Below are 25,000 nucleotides of genomic sequence, written 5' to 3'. Positions count from 1 at the left end.
TATTTATACAAGTACGAAGAGTTAACTGTTTCGTTTGGCCACAAATACCTGTGTGTGCGTAACTTCATCTGTCAAGGCCTTGCTATTGACAAAAATAAGGAAGAGTACGTTGGTAGTGCCTTCCCTTTTCCGGTGTATTGGTACATGTCCTGTGCCACAAAGGCTGTATGTACAAGCATAAATATGTATAAGCAAAAGTGTGTGTGTGTGTGTGTGTGTGTGTGTATGTGTGTGTGTGTGTGTGTGTGTGTGTGTGTGTGTGTGTGTGTGTGTGTGTGTGTGTGTGTGTTTAATTTTGAATGAGAGAAAGAGAGAGAGAGAGAGAGGGAGAGAGAGGAAGAGAGAGAGAGAGACATACACGTGCCATCGTCAGGCGATCTATGGACAATGAACAATGATAACAAAGGCAACAGATACAACAATTACACAGTCAGAAAAGATATGGACTTTAAGTAAACTGTAGCGATCTGCAGCGCGTTATACATATTGTTCTAAATGTTTGGAGTCAACCCTTTTTTTGCTTAATGTTTATCTATGTATTGTTCACAAACCTACTTTATGTTCTAATAGCCGATACGAGCAACAAAAAAGTTAATGTCAACATCTTATAAAATCCCATCAAAGATTCTTGTGGGTGTTATTGCCACGATCGGAGACTGTAGATATGAAGCTGTGCCTGCTTAGGTTGCTGTCCCTGCTCTGCTTGTTGGTGTAAGTATACTACCCTCTCTCAGTAATAAGATGCTGTCGCCTTGGGTAAATTATTTCTTAAACGTCCATAATGTTCAATCATTTTAAAGTGTCATTATGCACTCCTGTCGAAGACTTTTTTCATAGATGTCCAAGTAGAACGATGCTCTTCTCTCATGCAAAAGTCTGGTTGGAATGTTGCTTTGTAAGAAGATGGCTTAGACGGGATACTAGGAACGAGGGCTGTTTCCATAATTGCATTTAGAATCCAGGCTCCTGGCAATATGGCGTTAAATACAAAATCATTTCACCAGAAAGTGAATTATTTTGAGACTTGACAGCAAAAATGAAGTTCCAGAGTTATGCCGTTCACACAGAATCGACTCAGAAAAAAACTGGGCCCGCACTGTATATAATTATGAGAATGCGTCATGGAGCTCAAAAATAGCGATTTCCGAGCCATGACTTACACTAACTACAACTAAGGGTTAAAAGAGAGCCATGACTTACACTAACTACAACTAAGGGTTAAAAGAGAGCCATGACTTACACTAACTACAACTAAGGGTTAAAAGAGAGCCATGACTTACACTAACTACAACTAAGGGTTAAAAGAGAGCCATGACTTACACTAACTACAACTAAGGGTTAAAAGAGAGCCATGACTTACACTAACTACAACTAAGGGTTAAAAGAGAGCCATGACTTACACTAACTACAACTAAGGGTTAAAATAGAGCCATGACTTACACTAACTACAACTAAGGGTTAAAAGAGAGCCATGACTTACACTAACTACAACTAAGGGTTAAAAGAGAGCCATGACTTACACTAACTACAACTAATGGTTAAAAGAGAGCCATGACTTACACTAACTACAACTAAGGGTTAAAAGAGAGCCATGACTTACACTAACTACAACTAAGGGTTAAAAGAGACCGAATTGCTGCACGTTTGGTGAAATGTGTTGGGATGATCACTGTATGTAGGGCCGTGGTATTAAACTTTTGTACAGCGATTTCAAACGTACCTTTACATTTTGAATGTCACTGTCTTTAGTTTGTGCTTGTGCTCCCCGGAGTGCAACTGGAACGGACATTACACACAAAGCCAGTGTCAGTGTTACGAGGGGTTCACGGGCAGCAAATGTGAACGAGACTGTCATTGTCAAGGCCATGGGTCCTGCAAGTCAGGTATTGTTTCCGTGTGTCTATCTCAGGTTGGTTGTGTCTGTTCGTCTGTCTACCTAGCTTTGGCTCTGTAAGTGTAAGTCTGTCTCCCTCTGGCCCCCTGTCTCGCTCGCTCTCTCTCTCTCTCTCTCTCTCTCTCTCTCTCTCTCTCTCTCTCTCTCTCTCTCTCTCTCTCTCTCTCTCTCTCTCTCTAGTTTAGTTTTTCTGCCTTTTTTTATTTTTATTTTAATTTTAAGATTAGAATAGTCCCTCTCTGGGCGAGGGCTGGTTGAAAAGAAGCTAGTTTATATTGCTTATGCCACAACCTTCGTAAAATAAAATTTGATTTGATTTGATTTGATCTCTCTCTCTCTCTCTCTCTCTCTCTCTCTCTCTCTTATCTATAACAAAACGCCCAACAGAACACGAATAAATATCAAGTTATTTCACTTCTTACTTTGTTCGAAGGTAGACCGTTCCCACGCTTTGTATGGAATGATCAGTTTGGTGGTAAGTTGCTAAAAGCTCTTTTCTGTGACGTTTCCAGACGGGACGTGTGAGTGTGAGACGGGCTGGAAGTGGTCCGCGTCTCAACACAAGTGTGTCTGGGACTGTAGCTGTCATGGAGGTAACAGTTATAATGTCTTAGTGGTTGTAATTAACGTTAAAAAACAGGTTGGAGACTTCCGAAAAAGAAAACAATCAGGTCTTTCTCATAACTCATAACTCATAACTCATAACTCATAACTCATAACTCATAACTCATAACATTTTATTGATCCAACAAAGGAAATTAAATTGGTCATCAGCACATATAGGTCATTAATTAATAATTATAAAAGAAGAAGAGAAGAAAATTTAGAAAACCCATGATAACAAAAAAATATCTAAAGTAATATATGTACAACTACAATACCCTTTTTACTTGCACACTTGACACACCGACACACCAACACACATGCATACATACCTACATACATACCTACATACATAGGGGGAAAGTCTCAAAGTCGGGAGATTTTAAAAGGGAGGTGCCATGGTAGGAGCAAGTCCCCCCCCCCCCCCCACACACACACACACACATTCCACGGGAAAATTCGAGGTCAAACTAAAACAAAAGATATGGCCCATTTGTCATGTTTAGTCTTATCTTTGATGCGAAGAAAAACACGCATGTGTTTAAGATTAAAAGGTCAAAAACCAGAACGACTAACAATGCCAATTGTTTATTATGCTCTTATATCTGAAAGAACATTTTTGTCCAATAATACATGTAGCAGAAATGGTTAAAAAAAAAAAGTAAGTCCGTGCAACCGCAAGTTAACCGGGGGGTTGAAAATATGAACAAGTGTCGATTCCCTGACAAATGGTTTCAGTATGATTCAAGTGACAACTGAAAAAATATCAATCAATCAATAAAAACGCTGAAAATATAGAGTTGATAAAACACGAACCTTGTTGGTACCTGTAGTTATCATGGGAAGAGTATTTTTATTGAAGCAAAAACCCCAGTTATTCTGTTTTATTCCTATGTTGTAATTACAGCGAGAAAACTACTGAGCTATTCTAAGTTACTCGGCATATCAGCTATTTCATTTCTGCACTGAAATTCGATGTTACATGTAGTTTGCATTTCAGGTATGGTGAATGTACGTGTATATAGGCTATAATTATAACATGTAAATAGAGCTGTGTATGTGCCATTCACAATCGTTTATTCATGCTTTCAGTGCAAGAGACGATAGGATTTTTGTATGTTATGTGATTTGACTTGAAACAGGTGCTCAGTGCATCGGGCCGGGAGAGTGTGGGTGTTCTCACACCTGCAAGTGGGGAGCGTGCAGGAACGGACAGTGTGTGTGTTACGAGGGCTACAAGGGAGACGACTGCTCTCACTATGACAGAAACATGTGAGATGACCACAGTACATGCGCTTCACACAGGTCTACATCAGTACAAATGACATATCACAAGAGAGACACAAGATAGCAAAAACAAAACAACCTGTTCTAGATAGGTAATTCATTTGGCTTTCTGTTCGTATGTCAAAGTTGCCAAGTTGCGCCTCTGAAATGTTGTCGATTTGTTAATTGGTACCTGAGGTTTTTTCAGGTTGATATTGGAGGTACCCTTACTTCAGCGGCGGTCACGTGACACCTATAACAGAAATCTTTGATCCGAAATGCTTGCCAGATAACCAAGGGAAGAGCCTTCAATGGCATATAAAATTCGAATAAAATGACACGGGAATGAATGTTTTAATTGGGGTACAAAAATGGGTGCAATAATGTTTGTGCTGAGTTTATATAGAATTATGATTTCAATTGCTTTCTTTCTAGCATGTTGAACAAAGACGTCCAGGTAGGTCTGAACCTGGGTGGATTGGCCTACTATCAGTCCGAGATCAAGTGGGTGGACGTTAGCAAGCAGTCGTCGCAGTGGCACACCCAGCGACATGAGTGGGACTGGGACACCAAGGAGCTCGACAAGATCCCGCTCAGGAAAGACGGCTACCCGTCTTCCTTTCCGGGTAGGTTGGCTATAGTTTTCCTAACACAGAAATGATGAACAAGATAAGAATGAAAATGAAAATCGTGAGTCCATGTTATTTGTTATCTTGTTCTTGTTCTTCTTACCTGCAGTCTCTTGCTCTAAGACAGAAATGATGGCTCTTGCTGGATCGACTTGTCAGACAGAAATGATGGCTCTTGCTGGATCGACTTGTCAGACAGAAATGATGGCTCTTGCTGGATCGACTTGTCAGAGCGAAAAACCTTCACTCTGCGCTATAGCTTTTTAGTTCATGCTTTTCTATGTTAGAGAAAGTGGTGCATTTTTCTTCGACCGTTCTCTTTTGTTTGTTTTTGGGGGTTGTAGATTTCTGCGTTTAACCTTCTGTGCCTAAAAAACAAAACAGAAAGAATGAGACAGATTTGTTTGTAATTACAAACTGAAAAATATAAAATTTGTTCATTTACTTTGATGGATTTCCGTACTTACATTTTTGTCAGTGTAGATAAGATTCGCATTCTCAGGTGTGCATCCCAAAAACAAACCAAAACAAAAAGGTAGGGTCAATCACAGACTTAATCCAAAGTTCTTCAAAGCATTATTACCTTCAAAAAAGATTTGATTAATGGCATCATTTTCTTATTATTTATTGATTCTCTACCTTGTTCCAGCTGGACTCAACGTGGCCAAGACAATATTTCAGGGCTGGGGAGAACTAGCGCCGACAGGCAACTACACGCTGCTGTATGATGGAGAAGGCTCTATAGGCTTCAGGTTGTCCACCGTCCATGTCCACTATCAGAGTAAAGGTAAACAGTCACAGGCTAGGCTGGTTGGTTGGTTGGTTGGTTGGTTGGTTGGTTGGTTGGTTGGTTGGTTGTTTGTTGGTTTTTATCCTCTCTTTAACCGGTGTGGCTATGGCTGTTTGTGTCGTTTACGTCAACGAATAACGCAGTTGTGCTTTGCTGATCCTACCAAATATATATTAACCCACAGGTCGCATTGTAGTTGAAATTCGCAAGTGTACATATGACGGCATGCGTGTGATAAAAATCAGAGAACAAATCATTACAAACCCATTTACACACAACCTTTGCTTCAAATCATACACACAGTAACCCCTTCAATACTTAAACAGGTCGCATAGTAGCTGAGATTCCCAAATGTAAATATGACGGCAAAAAGATTAGGATCACAGAGAACGAACTCTTACAAACCCCTCTACACACATTTGCTTCAAATCATATACACACTTACCCCTTCACTACTTGACACAATAACCCGTTCAATGCTTGACACAGTAACTCCTTCAATACTTGACACAGCATCCCCTTCAATACTTGACACAGTAACACCTTCAATGCTTGACACAGTAACCTTTTCAATGCTTGACAAAGTAACCCCTTCAATACTTGACACAGCAACCCCTTCAATGCTTGACACAGTAACCCCTTCAATACTTGACACAGCAACCCCTTCAATACTTGACACAGTAACCCCTTCAATACTTGACACAGCAACCCCTTCAATGCTTGACACAGTAACCCCTTCAATACTTGACACAGTAACCCCTTCAATACTTGACACAGCAACCCCTTCAATGCTTGACACAGTAACCCCTCCACTACTTGACACAATAACCCCTTCAATGCTTGACACAGTAACCCCTTCAATGCTTGACAAAGTAACCCCTTCAATACTTGACACAGCAACCCCTTCAATACTTGACACAGTAACCTCTTTAATACTTGACACAGCAACCCCTTCAATACTTGACACAGTAACCCCTTCAATGCTTGACACAGTAACCCCATCAATACTTGACACAGCAACCCCTTCAATACTTGACACAGTAACCCCTTCAATGCTTGACACAGTAACCCCATCAATACTTGACACAGCAACCCCTTAAATACTTGACACAGTAACACCTTCAATATTTGACACAGCAACCCCTTCAATACTTGACACAGTAATCCTTCAATGCTTGACACAGTAACCCCTTCAATACTTGACAAAGTATCCCCTTCAATGCTTGACACAGTAACCCCTTCAATACTGGACACAGTAACCCCTTCAATGCTTGACACAGTAACCCCTTCAATACTTGACACTGCAACCCCTTCAATATTTGACACAGTAACCCCTTTAATACTTGACACAGTATCCCTTTCAATGCTTGACACCGTAACCCCTTCAATACGTGACACAGTAACCCCTTAAATGCTTGACACAGAAACCCCTTTATTACTTGACACAGCAACCCCTTCAATGCTTGACACAGTGACCCCTTCAATACTTGACACAGTAACCCCTTCAATACTTGACACAGCAACCCTTTCAATACTTGACACAGCAATCCCTTCAATACTTGACACAGGAACCCCTTCATTACTTGACACAATAACCCCTTCAATGCTTGACACAGTAACCCCTTCAATACTTGACACAGTAACGTCTCCACTACTTGACACAATAACCCCTTAAATGCTTGACACAGTAACCCCTTCAATACTTGACAAAGTATCCCCTTCAATACTTGACACAGGAACCCCTTCATTACTTGACACAATAACCCCTTCAATGCTTGACACAGTAACCCCTTCAATACTTGACACAGTAACCCCTTCAATGCTTGACAAAGTAACCCCTTCAATAATTGACACAGCAACCCCTTCAATACTTGACACAGTAACCTCTTTAATACTTGACACAGCAACCCCTTCAATACTTGACACAGTAACCCCTTCAATGCTTGACACAGTAACCCCATCAATACTTGACACAGCAACCCCTTCAATACTTGACACAGTAACCCCTTCAATGCTTGACACAGTAACCCCATCAATACTTGACACAGCAACCCCTTAAATACTTGACACAGTAACACCTTCCATATTTGACACAGCAACCCCTTCAATACTTGACACAGTAATCCTTCAATGCTTGACACAGTAACCCCTTCAATACTTGACAAAGTATCCCCTTCAATGCTTGACACAGTAACCCCTTCAATATTTGACACAGTAACCCCTTCAATGCTTGACAAAGTAACCCCTTCAATGCTTGACAAAGTAACCCCTTCAATATTTGACACAGTAACCCCTTCAATGCTTGACAAAGTAACCCCTTCAATACTTGACACAGCAACCCTTTCAATATTTGACACAGTAACCCCGTCAATACTTGACACAGTAACCCCTTCAATGCTTGACAAAGTAACCCCTTCAATACTTGACACAGCAACCCTTTCAATATTTGACAGAGTAACCCCTTCAATACTTGACACAGCAACCCTTTCAATGCTTGACACCGTAACCCCGTCAATACTTGACACAGTAACCCCTTCAATGCTTGACACAGAAACCCCTTTATTACTTGACACAGCAACCCCTTCAATGCTTGACACAGTGACCCCTTCAATACGTGACACAGTAACCCCTTCAATACTTGACACACCAACCCTTTCAAGACTTGACACAGCAATCCCTTCAATACTTGACACAGCAACCCCTTCAATACTTGACACAGTAACCCCTTCAATGCTTGACACAGTAACCCCTTCAATACTTGACACAGTAACCCCTTCAATGCTTAGCATAGTAACCCCTTCAATACTTGCATGAACAGGTCGCATAGTGGTGGAAATCCCCAAGTTTCAACACGACGGCATACAGATTAGGATCACCGAGACCAACCCTCACAACCCTCTGCACAACCTTCGCTTCGTCTCCCCTGGCTACGAGCACATCTACCAGCGCTTCCCCTACCACCCGTTCTTCCTCGAGTTTCTCAAGAGATTCACTGAGGCCCGCTACATGGACTTTCTTCACACCAATGGACACAAGGTAAGAGCAGCAGTAATTACCTATCAGTGTTTAACACACTGTTCGCACTACGTCGAAACAATGGCATTCACATTCTAGTGTGAAGAGTTATTGATGTGCATGTACATCAGATTGGCTACATGGATTTTTTCACACCAAAGGACACAAGGTAAGAACAGCAATAACTATACCTATCAGTAAAGAGACCAAAAAAATGGGAACGACCCCCCCCCCCCCCCCCCACATTTTGTTTGGTCTACAGACCTCAAAACTGCTGCTTTTCAACACTAACTTTTTCTTGCCTGTGTTATTGTTGGCTTCCCCTCGAGTAGCTTCCCTTGCTTCTCTGTCTTTGTCATTTGTTGGTTTGTGCAGTGCAGTTGTTTTGTCAGTTATTCTCCTCTTTATCTGTTCTGTCGTCTGCCTTCTTCTTTTGTGTGTGTGTATTTTTGTGTTTTTGTGCCTGAAGAAGACCCTTAGGTCGAAACGTCGCTGTTATTCGTTCCGTGTTCGTCATTTTAACGTGAGTACATTGCTTTTTGGTCTCTTTATTGTTCCCTCTCACGTGCAGTCGCCATGTGAAGAGTTATTGATGTGCCTGTACATCAGATTGGCTACATGGATTTTTTCACACCAATGGACACAAGATAAGAACAGCATTATTTACTTATCAATAAAAAAAAACATTGTTCGCACTACGTCAAAACAATTGCATTCTCTTTCAAGTGTGAAGAGGTATTGATGATTTGTGCATGTACATTAGATAGGCTACATGGACTTTCTTCACACCAATGGACACAAGGTAAGAATAGCATTAATTATACCTATCAGTGTTTAATACACTTTTCCCACTACGTGAAAACAATGGCATTCTGATGTAAAGAGTTATTGATGATGTGTGCATCAGATAGGCTACATGGACTTTCTTTACACCTATGGCCACAAGGTGAGAACATTGTTATTTACTTATCAATATTTTATTTGTTTAAAAGACACTGTACACACTACGTCGAAACAATGGCATTCTGGTGTGAAGAGTTACTGAATTGTGCATGTGCATCAGGTTCTGATTGGGGTTTGTTCTTTTTATATTTAGTCAAGTTTTGACTAAATATTTTAACATCGAGGGGGAATCGAAACGAGGGTCGTGGTGTATGTGCGTGTGTGTGTGTGTGTGTCTGTGTGTGTGTGTGTGTGTGTAGAGCGATTCAGACTAAACTACTGGACCGATCTTTATGAAATTTGACATGAGAGTTCCTGGGTATGAAATCCCCATACGTTTTTTTCATTTTTTTGATAAATGTCTTTGATGACGTCATATCCGGCTTTTCGTGAAAGTTGAGGCGGCACTGTCACGCCCTCATTTTTCAACCAAATTGGTTGAAATTTTGGTCAAGTAATCTTCGACGAAGCCCGGACTTCGGTATTGCATTTCAGCTTGGTGGCTTAAACATTAATTAATGACTTTGGTCATTAAAAATCTGAAAATTGTAAAAAAAAATAAAAATTTATAAAACGATCCAAATTTACGTTTATCTTATTCTCCATGATTTGTTGATTCCAAAAACATATAAATATGTTATATTCGGATTAAAAACAAGCTCTGAAAATTAAATATATAAAAATTATTATCAAAATTAAATTGTCCAAATCAATTTAAAAACACTTTCATCTTATTCCTTGTCGGTTCCTGATTCCAAAAACATATAGATATGATATGTTTGGATTAAAAACACGCTCAGAAAGTTAAAACAAAGAGAGGTACAGAAAAGCGTGCTATCCTTCTTAGCGCAACTACTACCCCGCTCTTCTTGTCAATTTCACTGCCTTTGCCATGAGCGGTGGACTGACGATGCTACGAGTATACGGTCTTGCTGAAAAATGGCATTGCGTTCAGTTTCATTCTGTGAGTTCGACAGCTACTTGACTAAATATTGTATTTTCGCCTTACGCGACTTGTTTCTTCTGTCTATATGCATCCACACACATTGCTGTTAGCGTACAGCCCGAGTGTCAGGATTTATAATGCGTTCACACTTTCAACACCGAGAGAAAAACTAAAATAAAAGTTTACTAAGCAGAAGACATCCCGAACCTCAACCTTACTTCCACATAGAGAAACAAATAATGATCAGACTGAGTCCTCTCAAGCATTTCTCACAACTAAATAACGTGTTTTAAACTGCATCCATAGCCGACGAAGACGGACACCCCCAATACACCCTGCAAGCCCTACTTTCCACACCCGCAACAAATAATTCAGATAAGAGAAGAACTTCTACTACATTTCTTACACACACAAAATGCCGTGTTTTATACCCACAGCCAGAGCCGACGACGTGGAACACACGGAGGACGCCTGACTATCACACCCAGGACGGGGAGTATGGAGGCGCCATCGAGCACCTGGTGGAGATCTCCAACTGGGCGGGGCTGGACGCCTGGGTGTGCGTGCCTCACGCTGCCGATGACGACTTTGTCAGACAGTTCGCCGCCTACGTCAAACGCAACCTCAGACCAGACTTGAAGGTACAAGCTTTCAATTGCAGTTGCCGCATAGAAAGAGCGAATAGTACAGTACAATACTATGGTACTTTATTATCTAAAATGAGAAATGACATTGTGGACAAAACAGTAGAGTAGTGTACTGGGGATGTATATGTTACAGGCATTAAGTGAAACCAGGCATTACGCGTAATGCCTGAAATGTTCAGGCATTACGCGTAATGCCTGTGACCACTAGGCATTACACGTAATGCCTAAAAATCATCTCAATTCTGCTTCTTTTCAACATCCGGTCTGCTTGTTTCTGTTGGCTGATCCTTGCTCTCTTCCGCGATTCTTGTATGGTATCATCATGTTTTTGTAATGCAGCTTCATGCACAGAAGATGGTCCAGGCGTCTGTCTTTCAGCTTGGGGCATTGCACCAAGAGAAGGCCCAGGCGTCTGTCTTTCAGCTTGGGGCATTGCACCAAGAGAAGGCCCAGGCGTCTGTCTTTCAGCTTGGGGCATTGCACCAAGAGAAGGCCCAGGCGTCTGTCTTTCAGCTTGGGGCATTGCACCAAGAGAAGGCCCAGGCGTCTGACTTTCAGCTTGGGGCATTGCACCAAGAGAAGGCCCAGGCGTCTGTCTTTCAGCTTGGGGCATTGCACCAAGAGAAGGCCCAGGCGTCTGACTTTCAGCTTGGGGCATTGCACCAAAAGACGGCCCAGGCGTCTGACTTTCAGCTTGGGGCATGTCAACTTTGTCCTTTAAAAATGTTCTCACCGTGGATGGATGGATAACTGTTCAGTGCAATAGGCGTTTATGTTGTTTGTATTGCCTGAATTGCGTCAGGCAATAAGCGTAATTTTGAGAGTTACATTTCAGGCATTACGTGTAATGCCTGGTATTTTTAGGCATTACGTGTAATGCCTAGTGGTCACAGGCATTACGCGTAATGCCTGAACATTTCAGGCATTACGCGTAATGCCTGGTTTCACTTAATGCCTGTAACATATCCATGTTGTATGCCAAAGAATGTTGCTGGGTTCACAAGGGTCAATTATTCCTTGTAATAATCATCTGTTATTTGTCCGTCATATGTGTTAAAGAAGACAGGAAACTCAGCTTACATCAGACCCGAACTGGGAACTATGCACACCAGTTGCTACAGAAAGTCAGGAAAAGGACATACACAAGACTTGCAGACAGGCCCAAAGCTTACACAGTATATGTATAGATCCTCTGAAGACAGAGTACAGCTGCCTCTATAATATTGAAAACGGGCGAACCCGTAATCTTTCCATTTGAATGATAGTCTCCTTCTATATACTAAGTGGTATCTTGAGCGTCAGGGGCAGGCGCGTTCATCAAAAACATAAAGATATCCATTGAATAATTGCACTCCCTTTTTTCAAACCGAGGCGGACCATATAACGTTAGAGTGTGACAAAAACAGTCAGGTTCAAGGGACTGAATAAAACCCCTGTCACCTGCACCTGTGCTACTGAAGTGCAAAACTCTGGTGGGGACAGTACTGTCACCTCTACATAAAGGGTGCATATTTATAGACATGGTGTGGACACTACTGTCACCTCTACATAAAGGGTGCATATTTATAGACATGGTGGGGACAGTACTGTCACCTCTACATAAAGGGTGCATATTTATAGACATGGTGTGGACACTACTGTCACCTCTACATAAAGGGTGCATATTTATAGACATGGTGTGGACACTACTGTCACCTCTACATAAAGGGTGCATATTTATAGACATGGTGTGGACACTACTGTCACCTCTACATAAAGGGTGCATATTTATAGACATGGTGTGGACACTACTGTCACCTCTACATAAAGGGTGCATATTTATAGACATGGTGTGGACACTACTGTCACCTCTACATAAAGGGTGCATATTTATAGACATGGTGTGGACACTACTGTCACCTCTACATAAAGGGTGCATATTTATAGACATGGTGTGGACACTACTGTCACCTCTACATAAAGGGTGCATATTTATAGACATGGTGTGGACACTACTGTCACCTCTACATAAAGGGTGCATATTTATAGACATGGTGTGGACACTACTGTCACCTCTACATAAAGGGTGCATATTTATAGACATGGTGTGGACACTACTGTCACCTCTACATAAAGGGTGCATATTTATAGACATGGTGTGGACACTACTGTCACCTCTACATAAAGGGTGCATATTTATAGACATGGTGTGGACACTACTGTCACCTCTACATAAAGGGTGCATATTTATAGACATGGTGTGGACACTACTGTCACCTCTACATAAAGGGTGCATATTTATAGACATGGTGTGGACACTACTGTCACCTCTACATAAAGGGTGCATATTTATAGACATGGTGTGGACACTACTGTCACCTCTACATAAAGGGTGCATATTTATAGACATGGTGTGGACACTACTGTCACCTCTACATAAAGGGTGCATATTTATAGACATGGTGTGGACACTACTGTCACCTCTACATAAAGGGTGCATATTTATAGACATGGTGTGGACACTACTGTCACCTCTACATAAAGGGTGCATATTTATAGACATGGTGTGGACACTACTGTCACCTCTACATAAAGGGTGCATATTTATAGACATGGTGTGGACACTACTGTCACCTCTACATAAAGGGTGCATATTTATAGACATGGTGTGGACAGTACTGTCACCTCTACATAAAGGGTGCATATTTATAGACATGGTGTGGACACTACTGTCACCTCTACATAAAGGGTGCATATTTATAGACATGGTGTGGACACTACTGTCACCTCTACATAAAGGGTGCATATTTATAGACATGGTGTGGACAGTACTGTCACCTCTACATAAAGGGTGCATATTTATAGACATGGTGTGGACACTACTGTCACCTCTACATAAAGGGTGCATATTTATAGACATGGTGTGGACACTACTGTCACCTCTACATAAAGGGTGCATATTTATAGACATGGTGTGGACACTACTGTCACCTCTACATAAAGGGTGCATATTTATAGACATGGTGTGGACACTACTGTCACCTCTACATAAAGGGTGCATATTTATAGACATGGTGTGGACACTACTGTCACCTCTACATAAAGGGTGCATATTTATAGACATGGTGTGGACAGTACTGTCACCTCTACATAAAGGGTGCATATTTATAGACATGGTGTGGACACTACTGTCACCTCTACATAAAGGGTGCATATTTATAGACATGGTGTGGACACTACTGTCACCTCTACATAAAGGGTGCATATTTATAGACATGTGCCCCAAAAGACATTCTTGTGCTGTGCTCTGTGAGAGGTGTTTTCTTTGTGTTTGATATCATTTTGTTTGGACCTAGCTATTGATGTGTACATTGTTGTTAAACAGTTGTTTGTTGTATGTTTATCAGGGTTTGCTAGTGTGTGATAGGGTTTGTGTCCGTCTGTAGATGTTAGTTTCTTTGTTAGTCCTGTGTTGACAACTCTTCGACAAGCGCTTAGAACTGTACCCACGGAATACGCGCTATATAAGCTTCATATTGATTGATTGATTGATCTAGTAATCCGATTTAGGTGGCTGACCGAGAACTCGAGAACTGTTCAACGTTAAAAATCAATTAAATGGATCGACACATACATTTTGCATTGTGCACACAAAAACAATATAAGCGGCGGGCTTGCACAATAAGGACCGTCTCGCTCTGTGTCAAGTGTCGGTTGTGGGTCAAGAATTGAGCCAGGGTTTGCCGTCTCCAGGTGTACGTGGAGTACTCCAACGAGGTGTGGGGCACGGGATTCCGTCAGTCTCACTATGCAAAAGAGAAGGGCAAACCTCTGTGGCCTGGTGATGACGACATGACGATCAACATGAAGTACCTGGTCAAACGAGCGTCTGAAGTGGCCGACATCTGGTCATCGGTAGGTACAAAGTGATTGTATGTTAGTATAGGGACACCCCTCAAATTGACGCAAAAACTCACATTTTTGACCGCAAATGCGATCGACTCCTGCATCAGTAGGAATAGCATAGAACATGAAATGCGCAAGCTAGCTAAAGAACAGAACATGTTCGGGGTAGATAATTGATTTTACTTTCTTCTCGTATGTAAAACATAAAAAGTTGTGCCTATTTAGATTTTTCGTCGATTTTTAATTGGTCCCTTCCGTTTTTATCCGGTCGATTTTGAGGGTACCCTCATTTGAGCGGCGGTCACGTGATCCCTGTAAAAGAAATCTTTAATTTGAAAGATGATCCAGAAACTGAAGTAAACGGCCTTAACTGGCATAGAAAGATTGAACGAGATGGCATGGGAATTAATGCTTTAATTCTGGTGCGAAATTCGTCGCAATAATTGTTTGGCGAAGTTTAGAATGAATTAATAAATAAATACAATAGAATAAGAAATTTAACAAGAACGTTTATCAGGTGAATTCTTTCTTTATACGTGTGTTTGCACTGCTGAAATAGAAAATGTGGAAATAATTTTGTTAATTATGCTTCGGTGTTTAGACACACCAATATCCCCTTTAAATAAGATTAGGGGCCAATGACTACGGATTTAGTTGATTTCCTATCCTTATATTACATATTATCCATTCAGATCTGGAGCGGCAATGACCGTCAACGACTGACCAACGTGGTGGGCTGGGACACAGGCAAGCAGACCGAGTATGACCACTTCATGCAGATACTGGGCAGCAAGAAGACCAAGTTCCAAGCTCTCACTGTCACAGAGTACTTCTTGTGCGGCGCTCCTTTCTTCAACCACGTGAGAATTCTTTCCGTTCCTTCCGGGTTTTTGTTTGTTTTTGTGTGTGTCTCTCCCCCCCCCCCCCCCCACCCCCCGTTGTGTTTGTTTGTTTGTAAGTCCTGAAGAAGCCCCCACAGGCGGACATTTGTCCTAGTTTTGTTTGTGCTGTCCATGTGTTGGTAAGTACATATTTCTTTTGTTTGTCAACTTGTTTCGTACAGTCAATACTTACTTGACTGAATGATTTAAACAAGGCGGAAGGGAGCTTTGTCTCCATATTTACGTGTGTATGTGTGTATAAGACTAAATGTATTGATTTCGATTTACGCGACCTGTTTTTTTCTCCAGCCATCAGACTTTGCCAAGATGTCCATGAGCCAGATTAAGCAGAGCTGTGACAATGACCTTGCAAACCAGAAACGCATCGATCAGCATTACATGGACCTCGCTAAGGTGAGACTCATTGCGTTTACAAGTTCTTGTGTATATGGGTTGAGACTTTTTCTGTCTGTCTGTCTGTTCGTCTGTCTGTCTGTCTGTCTGTCTGTCTGTCTGTCTGTCTGTCTGTCTGTCTCTCTCTCTCTCTCTGTCTCTCTCTCTCTCTCTCTCTCTCTCTCTCTCTCTCTCTCTCTCTCTCTCTCACACTCACTCACTCACTCTCTCTAGTGCTTGTCACACAACAGGTTTTTTTAAACACAAAGTATAAATGTATTCCTTTGTCTGCTGGACCCACTTGTAAACATGAAGCTTACGCGCACTTATATGATGGACAGACATAGTGTAGTATACGACATGATCATTGGTTGGGCATGGGTTCTTCGAGACGAACGTCTGACTGTGAGAAAACAAACGACGACGATGACGATGAGGATGACGACGACGACGATGATGATGATGATGATGATGATGATGATGATGATGATGATGATGATGATGATGATGATGATGATGATGATGATGATGATGACGACGACGATGACGATGATGATGATGATGATGATTCGTAGTTCCGCATGACGACTGGAGCGAGCGTTCAAGCTGTAAATAAATCACATCAACATGTGTCTTTGGTCTCAGGCTCACGGAATGAAGCTGGTGATGTACGAGGGAGGACCCCTAATGTTTGCGCCGAGTAACGCCGATGGACCGGTGACGGACAAGTGCATGGCGTTCAACAGAGACCCTCACATCAGGCCCGCCATCCTGGACATCATGAACGCCTGGTACAGCACCGTCACGACCAACTCGGCAAACTCCAGGCCTGGTTTGTACCACATTGCTTCCTTGCCCAATTCTTCTTCTTCTTCTTCTTCTTCTTCTTCTTCTTCTTCTTCTTCTTCTTCTTCTTCTTCTTCTTCTTCTTCTTCTTCTTCTTCTTCTTCTTCTTCTTCTTCTTCTTCGTTCACTCATGTGTTTGCACGACTGGAGTTTTACGTGTATGACCGTTTTTACCCCGCCATTCGGGGGAGGCATGCTGGATAGTTTTGTGTTTTCATGACCCACCGAACTCTGACATGGATTACAAGATCTTTTCCGTGCGCACTTGATCTTGTGCTTTCGTGTACACACGAACATAAGTTGACCTGGGAGATCGGACAAATCTTCACCCTTAACCCACCAGGCGTCCGCGGCCGGGATTTGAGCACACGACCTTCCAATTAGGAGGCCGATGTATTTAATACGCCACTGCGCCCTTGCCGAAATTAAAACTCCTTGCATTTCTCTCCCTTGAATTTTGTTCACATGTGAACGATGGATTTACAGGCGATTTTCTATATCAAAACAATTTTTTGACACGAGATCTTATGCAATGAGCTCCGCTGAACACAGTCCGACGCCAAATATCGCAATCCTTGTAAACGATCCGAATCACTATCTACGATTTGGCCAGGAATCTACATGGGGTTGTACATCCCTCCACTTAGACAGAACGAACATCAAACAGCCTGGATGCATCCTGCGCAGAGCGATTCCTTGCTTGCCTATTTCAATGAAGATACCTTCCTCCCTGTGTGATCATGGTCTTCCTCCCTGTGTGATCATGGTCTTCCTCCCTGTGTGATCATGGTCTTCCTCCCTGTGTGATCATGGTCTTCCTCCCTGTGTGATCATGGTCTTCCTCCCTGTGTGATCATGGTCTTCCTCTCTGTGTGATCATGGTCTTCCTCCCTGTGTGATCATGGTCTTCCTCCCTGTGTGATCATGGTCTTCCTCCCTGTGTGATCATGGTCTTCCTCCCTGTGTGATCATGGTCTTCCTCCCTGTGTGATCATGGTCTTCCTCCCTGTGTGATCATGGTCTTCCTCCCTGTGTGATCATGGTCTTCCTCCCTGTGTGATCATGGTCTTCCTCCCTGTGTGATCATGGTCTTCCTCCCTGTGTGATCATGATCTTCCTCCCTGTGTGATCATGGTCTTCCTCCCTGTGTGATCATGGTCTTGATTTAGGCTTTTGTTGGTCTTCCTTTCTTTCGTTTCATTCTTCTTCTTTTTTCCTTTTTTCCTTTTTTTGATGCTGAGGCGTTTCAGTGGTCCGTATTTACATGCTTGCGCATATCTTTGGCTTCTTCGACCGACTCCTTTGCTTGCGTGCTGTCTCGTCTTCCTTTTATTTACGTTGCAAACACATTCATCTCATGTGGAAGACCTTACATACTTTTCTCGTTTCAGGTGGTATCTTCAACTACTTTTCCTCGCTGGGCCTTTTCAATAAATGGGGAAGTTGGGGAATCGCGGAGTACACCGGTCAAGACCTGTACACTGCTCCCAAGTGGCTGGCGGTTCAAACCTTCATCTCTGACCACTGGCCCAACACGCTGCTAGGCCCGAAATGTTCATTCACTCAAGACCAGGCGACCAACACGGCGTTCGGCTGTTTCCCGTCCGGCGGTCACTACGTCTGTGCCAAGTCCGCGGACAACGGTCACTCCTGGACGGTGAGGTGGTCTGAGGAAATGAAGAAAATGAATTCTACTAATTTCTTTCTGCCTTTCTCTACTTTCAAATGTCACGTAAAAATGTATCGTTTTCATTTACTGTAGATAACCCAAATCTGACTTATATTTTGGTTTGGTTTTGTATGAGAAAATTAACAAAGTCTCCTCATGTTTTACGGTTACTCAGAAAGTTGTGTGTTGCTGTGGTGTCAGCCATAATTATGTTTGCTGTGCTTTTAATGAATTTAAAATGTTCTTCTTTATTCACATTTTGAAAACACTGTCTGTTCACACATGTGTATTGACAATTGTTTTAATGTATCTTTGATAGAATCTCCCCAGTCTTCATCAGAGTAGTAGTGATCACGTGACCCTGGACGGATATGACGTCAAAGAGAAGAAGCTGTACGTGCGTGTGATGGACAGGACCTACGTCAGCAAATATCACGTGTACAGCGAGAACACACGCAGCTGGACAACGTCAGTTTGGTTCCAAGTTGTTGTTGTTGTTGTTCTTGTTCTTGTTCTTGTTCTTCTTGATTTGATGTTGTTTCCGTCGTCGTCGTCCTTAGCTTCTATCAGTAATTTTCAATGTGAGATTTGTGATTGATTTTATTTGTATTGCAAAGTCTGTCCGAAAGGTCTCACCAACGTCTGTTCTGGCTTGAACAAACTGGTGACATCCTAGCTTTTCGCTCCAACTTTGATGATTTACATTATTTTTCGAGAATCACAAACTGGAGTTTGAATTCGAGGTTGCATAACTGTTGTTTTTGTTTGTTTTTTGTTTGTTTGTGTCTTGCTTTATTTTTTTGCTTTCTTTGTTAGTGTTTTTGTTTCTTTCTTTTCTCTCTATCTCTATTGTCTGTTTGTTTGTTTACAACTTTCTTTTCTCTCTATCTCTATTGTCTGTTTGTTTGTTTACAACTTTCTTTTCTCTCTATCTCTATTGTCTGTTTGTTTGTTTACAACTTTCTTTTCTCTCTATCTCTATTGTCTGTTTGTTTGTTTACAACTTTCTTTTCTCTCTATCTCTATTGTCTGTTTGTTTGTTTACAACTTTCTTTTCTCTCTATCTCTATTGTCTGTTTGTTTGTTTAGAACTTTCTTTTCTCTCTATCTCTATTGTCTGTTTGTTTGTTTACAACTTTCTTTTCTCTCTATCTCTATTGTCTGTTTGTTTGTTTACAACTTTCTTTTCTCTCTATCTCTATTGTCTGTTTGTTTGTTTACAACTTTCTTTTCTCTCTATCTCTATTGTCTGTTTGTTTGTTTACAACTTTCTTTTCTCTCTATCTCTATTGTCTGTTTGTTTGTTTACAACTTTCTTTTCTCTCTATCTCTATTGTCTGTTTGTTTGTTTAGAACTTTCTTTTCTCTCTATCTCTATTGTCTGTTTGTTTGTTTACAACTTTCTTTTCTCTCTATCTCTATTGTCTGTTTGTTTGTTTAGAACTTTCTTTTTTTTTCCTTTATTTCTTTCCTTCTTTCTATCTGTTTTTCTTTTTGTCTATCTGTGATTTTGTTTGTTTTGTGTGTGTCTGTGTATAAGTGGTAAAGTGTGAATCCGAGGTTGGTGTGATGGTTTGGTTGTGTCTTTCTTTCTTTCTTCCTGTCTTCCTTTCTTTATTTCTTGGTGTTTGTTTGTTTCTTGTGTGTTTCTTTGTTTTTTTTTTTTTTTTTTTTTTTTTTTTGCACAAGTGCTTCTCTCTGTAACAGGATGAAGAGTATCCCGTACTTTGCGGACGAGTTTGCACCCAGTGTGATACCGCGAATGCCGGCGGACGCCGACCATGGTCTCTCCAGTCAGACGCACTGCTGAAGAAACCGTTTTCGCCTCAAATAATTCTTGGATACGGGGCGAATTTGTCTCGAGAACAATGTGCCTGTGTGCATTAAAGCCTATACTATCTTTGTGTTTTAATTTCGGAATGTGTGTGTGCGTGCGTGTGTGTGCATAATAATAATAATAATAAATAACTTTTCTATAGCGCGAGTCCCATCAATTGGCTCCAGGCGCTTTACAAATTCATTATAGAATAAACTAGCACAAATCAACAAGCATACAAAGCATACATTTAACTGAGACATAACACCAAGATCCCAAGCACTAAGCAAAACTTAGCGTACAATGTTAAAAGTAAACACACACACACACGCACGCACGCACGCGCACACACAAAGATACCATTGACAAATAGACCATAAAGCACATACAGGGTAGAGAGTTCCAAAACAGAATAGAGTTGTGGAGAGTCTACTCAGGCTAAGCAAAGGCTTTACGAAACAGGTATGTTTTGAGTTGTGTTTTGAAGGAGGAAAGGCTGCTGGAGTCACGGATAGAACTTGGAAGCGAGTTCCAGACGGTCGGAATCTGGTACCTAAAGGTTCTTTCACCAAAGGTCTTGGTCCTGGTTTTGGGGATGCGAAGGAGTTTTTCAGAGGAGGATCTGAGAGAACGGGATGGCTCGTAGATACTGAGGGAATGGGACAAATAGGGGGGAAGTGATTTCTCAAAACAGCGGTACCCTAACAGAGCCAGCTTGTACTCGATTCTATACTTCATAGGAAGCCAGTGAAGGGTGGTAAGTAGGGGAGTGACATGGTCTTTCTTAGACTTCTGCAGAACGAGTTCTTCAGTGGGGAAGCCGGCAAGCAATGAGTTGCAGTAGTCAAGTCGACTCAGGATCAGAGAGGAGACAAGTTGAATAGTGGCTTGGAGTGTCAGGAATGATCTGACAGAGGAAATCTTGCGCAACTCAAAAAAGGCACATTTACAAACAAAACTAATGTGTTTTTGCATTGTCAGAGCAGAGTCCAGGTACACGCCTAGGTCCTTAACAGCGGTTTGGGAGACAATCTGAGTGTCGCCTATTGTCAGGGAAGTACAGTCAATCTGATTTAAAGCATGCCTTGAGCCTGACAGCATCACCTCAGTTTTTGAGTCATTCAGCTTAAGTTTATTGTCTATCATCCAGTCTTTAACTGACTCAATGCAGCGCTCAGTGTTTTTAACCACTTTTGGAAAATCACTGGGGGGAGCAGAATCCTCTATTTGGGTGTCGTCGGCATACTTGTGGTGTTCGCAGCCATGCCTCGAGATGACGTCAGATAGGTCCTGTGTGTATAGTGTAAACAGAACCGGGCCTAGAACAGAGCCCTGAGGTACTCCGTGCTTCAGGGGAACAGGGGATGATTCTTTTTGACCTATTTGTACTCTTTGAAAGCGTTCAGAGAGATATGACACGAACCACTGGAAGGCTTTGTCGGCAATTCCAAACGTGAACTGTAGTCTCTTTAGGAGGACGTCGTGGTCGATGGTGTCAAATGCCGCCGAGAGGTCCAAGAGTGCGAGCACAGACACTTCCTTGTTGTCAGCACTGGTCAGCAGCTTGTCAGTTACGTAAAGAAGAGCGGTTTCTGTGCTATGATTTTTCTTGTATGCGGACTGATGGACGTCCAAAAGATCATTACTCAGCAGATGTTCTTGGAGCTGCGCTAGCACACACTTTTCTAACAGCTTGGTCAGAAAGGGTAAGTTTGAAATGGGTCTATAGTTCTTTAAGCACTCCGTGTCTAGGCCTGGCTTTTTTAGAAGTGGTGTTATGACTGCCTCTTTAAACTGTGCAGGCACAGACCCAGACTGAAGAGAAAGGTTTAAGATTCTCGTTACAACAGGAACAAGAAAATCCAGGCAAGTTTTCATGAGTGACGTGGGAATGGGGTCAAGTGTGCAGGATTTTGGAGCACATTTTGAGATAAGTTCAAAAACAAACTTCTCAGAAACAGGGCTAAACCGTGTAAGGGGGGTCCCTGAAAATGCGGCGAAGGACATTTGTGTTTTGGATGAGTCGAGACCTTTGCGAATGTCAGAGATCTTCTGGTCAAAGAAATTGCTGAAAGTCTCGGGGAGTTCTGATGGGGGAATCAATTTAGGGAGGGCAGTGGCTTTCTTCTTCGCGAATAGCTCATCTGTTACAGAGAACAGAGCCTTGGTGTCTTTGCACTCAGCGAGGCGGGATGTATAGTATTCCTGCTTGGCACTGGTGTGGAGAGCTTTGATGTCGTCAAGCTGTTGACGATAAATCTGACGGTGAACTGTCAGGCCTGTGTGTGTGCGTGCGTGTGTACGTGCGTGTGTTTGTGTGTGTGTTTGTGTGTGCATGCGTGCGTGCGTGTGTGTATGTGGGTGTGTGTATGTGTGCTTAATAACCCTAGAGAACGCTCTCCTACAAAAAATGGAGAGATGGCTGAGGAAGAGCTCATCGAAGCAATAAATTCAATCAAATAACACTTTGCCAGACGTTCATAAAATGTCGGTCGTCCAACAAAAATACACGGATCAAACATTAAATCATACTCTTGGTTCATTGTTTTCCGTAGTTCTACCGTTATTTTGAGTACATGCATTCTTAATATCCCAGATTACGTTAAAAGTAGGAAAGACAAATAAGAAGTGCTAGTGACACAATGGGAAGTGCTAGTGACACAATGGGAAGTGCTAGTGACACAATGGGAAGTGCTAGTGACACAATGGGAAGTGCTAGTGACACAATGGGAAACTCTTGGTGTTTAATGAAAAGTACAATTCTGGCCCTGACCCAAATCTCATATCCACACTCGCTTGTTCCAGATATATTGAATCAATGGGTGAATCTATTGCTATTGTTTGTGCCTGACCTTTGAACAAATATCTGCCGAAGGTTCTTGGACTAATTGTGAACGTAACAAAGTACATGTGGTATTCGTGTTGCACACGAAGTAGGTTAGGGTCTTAAGGAGTTGTCCGTTCGTAGATGTAGGCTTTGTTGGTTGCTAGTCGTTGGTGGGTTTTGTGTGGGTTTCTTTCAGGAGAAATATGCTTACATGAAATGCATATTATTTCTTAAAAGAAGTAAAGATGTAGACGACTCAATCCTTCTTGAACACAAATGAAATAGTTATGTTGATTGCTGCAAACAAATTAATTTGTCGAACCCGCACTGTCCTTTTCTGTTTATCTGTTCTCATTCTTTCCTTCCTTTTTTACTTGCTCAGTTTCTACTGTCCTTCTTACAAACATTTGGTCTATTTTTCACTCTATCTTTGTCCTGAAAGTCGATTATCAACATTTTGCATTCACCAACAACAAATATAGGGCAGCATAGCTCGAATACATCCGATAATCGAATTTTGGTACTTTAACCCCGTGGAAATGCATCAGATGTGACCGAGAGTACCACAGCTTTTCTTGAATAACTTGAAAGTTCAAACATGGAGCTCTGCAGTCTACAAGCACTTGTGCCACTGATTTTCTTGCTAACGTAAGTCTTTTTTTTAGTGCATCCACTAAATATCAATTCAATTTCTAACAAAAAATAACATTAAATCATTCAATCTTAACAAAAACGTTTACTGTCTGTGGCAAACAGTTACGGCTAAGGAATGAAAATGAGAGAACTGTGGTGACTGTGTTATTTTCTCTCCAAGCTGCTGATTGGTTTTTCCCTTGACAGACCAACTTGGTGCTCATCCCAGTGTACCTGGAATGGTCGTTACCATAACAACCGTTGCCAGTGTTACGAGGGATTTACGGGTGCTAACTGCGACACCGACTGTCATTGTGAAGGTCATGGCGTCTGCAAAGCAGGTAGCCTTCGCAATTCCTCATCCCCATGGCCAAACTTATTGTGGAAATAAACATAAAGCAATTCCTCATCCCCATGGCCAAACTTATTGTAGAAATAAACATAAAGGAGTAGCAAACAGTTCAAGTTTTTATTTGCCAATTTCACACTTCTGAAAATTCGTTTTCTTCGATGACATGGAGGTTTCCGTCTATTTATACTCCCTTCTTCTCTTTCTTTCTTTGTTTGTGTCTGTGTTTGTTTCTTTGTTTGTTTGTGTCTGTGTTTGTTTGTGTGTTTGTTTGTGTGTTTGTTTGTGTGTGTGTTTGTTTCTTTCTTTGTTTGTGTCTTTGTTTGTGTCTTTGTTTGTGTCTTTGTTTGTGTCTTTGTTTGTGTCTTTGTTTGTGTCTTGGTTTTGTTTGTGTCTGTGTTTGTTTCTTTCTCTGTGTCTTTGTTTGTTTGTGTCTGTGTTTGTTTCTTTCTTTGTGTCTTTGTTTGTTTGTGTCTGTGTTTGTTTCTTTCTTTGTGTCTTTGTTTGTTTGTGTCTGTGTTTGTTTCTTTCTTTGTGTCTTTGTTTGTTTGTGTCTGTGTTTGTTTCTTTCTTTGTGTCTTTGTTTGTTTGTGTCTGTGTTTGTTTCTTTCTTTGTGTCTTTGTTTGTTTGTGTCTGTGTTTGTTTCTTTCTTTGTGTCTTTGTTTGTTTGTGTCTGTGTTTGTTTCTTTCTTTGTGTCTTTGTTTGTTTGTGTCTGTGTTTGTTTCTTTGTTTGTTTCTTTGTTTGTTTGTGTCTGTGTTTGTTTCTTTCTTTGTGTCTTTGTTTGTTTGTGTCTGTGTTTGTTTCTTTCTTTGTGTCTTTGTTTGTTTGTGTCTGTGTTTGTTTCTTTCTTTGTGTCTTTGTTTGTTTGTGTCTGTGTTTGTTTCTTTCTTTGTGTCTTTTTTTGTGTCTTTGTTTGTGTCTTTGTTTGTGTGTGTGTCTTTGTTTGTTTGTGTCTTTGTTTGTTTG

The 25,000-nt window shown here is 41.5% G+C and overlaps 3 protein-coding genes across 3 annotated transcripts in view; all 3 read left to right on the top strand.

Moving 5' to 3' along the window:
• The window catches only part of LOC138966036 (uncharacterized), a 53,349-nt gene that overhangs the window by 13,129 nt on the left and 15,220 nt on the right, over positions 1-25,000 (top strand). The window lies entirely within an intron of this gene.
• LOC138966034 (uncharacterized) lies at positions 559-20,306 on the top strand. The gene is made up of 15 exons (XM_070338123.1): positions 559-711; positions 1,750-1,883; positions 2,407-2,487; positions 3,640-3,769; positions 4,199-4,389; positions 5,042-5,179; positions 8,001-8,218; positions 10,523-10,726; positions 14,465-14,626; positions 15,310-15,477; positions 15,808-15,912; positions 16,537-16,723; positions 18,129-18,394; positions 18,726-18,874; positions 20,114-20,306. Exons 1-15 carry the CDS (start codon positions 665-667, stop codon positions 20,214-20,216), a joined length of 2,283 nt encoding a protein of 760 aa, XP_070194224.1. The 5' UTR covers positions 559-664; the 3' UTR covers positions 20,217-20,306.
• The window catches only part of LOC138966035 (uncharacterized), a gene marked incomplete at its 3' end in the record, with an annotated part of 13,180 nt that continues 11,727 nt past the window's right edge, over positions 23,548-25,000 (top strand). The window contains 2 exon segments of the mRNA XM_070338124.1: positions 23,548-23,697; positions 23,890-24,023. Of these exon segments, the coding sequence (XP_070194225.1) occupies positions 23,648-23,697; positions 23,890-24,023 (184 nt within the window).

This window comes from Littorina saxatilis, linkage group LG5 (genome assembly GCF_037325665.1).
Source record: "Littorina saxatilis isolate snail1 linkage group LG5, US_GU_Lsax_2.0, whole genome shotgun sequence".
Taxonomy (NCBI): domain Eukaryota; kingdom Metazoa; phylum Mollusca; class Gastropoda; order Littorinimorpha; family Littorinidae; genus Littorina; species Littorina saxatilis.
This window is presented reverse-complemented; position numbering and strand designations above follow the sequence as displayed.

Excerpts from the sequence above, each read along its gene's own strand:
- LOC138966034 (XM_070338123.1), top strand. The coding sequence starts at position 665 with ATGAAGCTGTGCCTGCTTAGGTTGCTGTCCCTGCTCTGCTTGTTGGT. Across the intron at positions 18,395-18,725 it reads ACAACGGTCACTCCTGGACG|AATCTCCCCAGTCTTCATCA; the intron begins GTGAGGTGGTCT and ends TATCTTTGATAG. Across the intron at positions 18,875-20,113 it reads AACACACGCAGCTGGACAAC|GATGAAGAGTATCCCGTACT; the intron begins GTCAGTTTGGTT and ends TCTCTGTAACAG.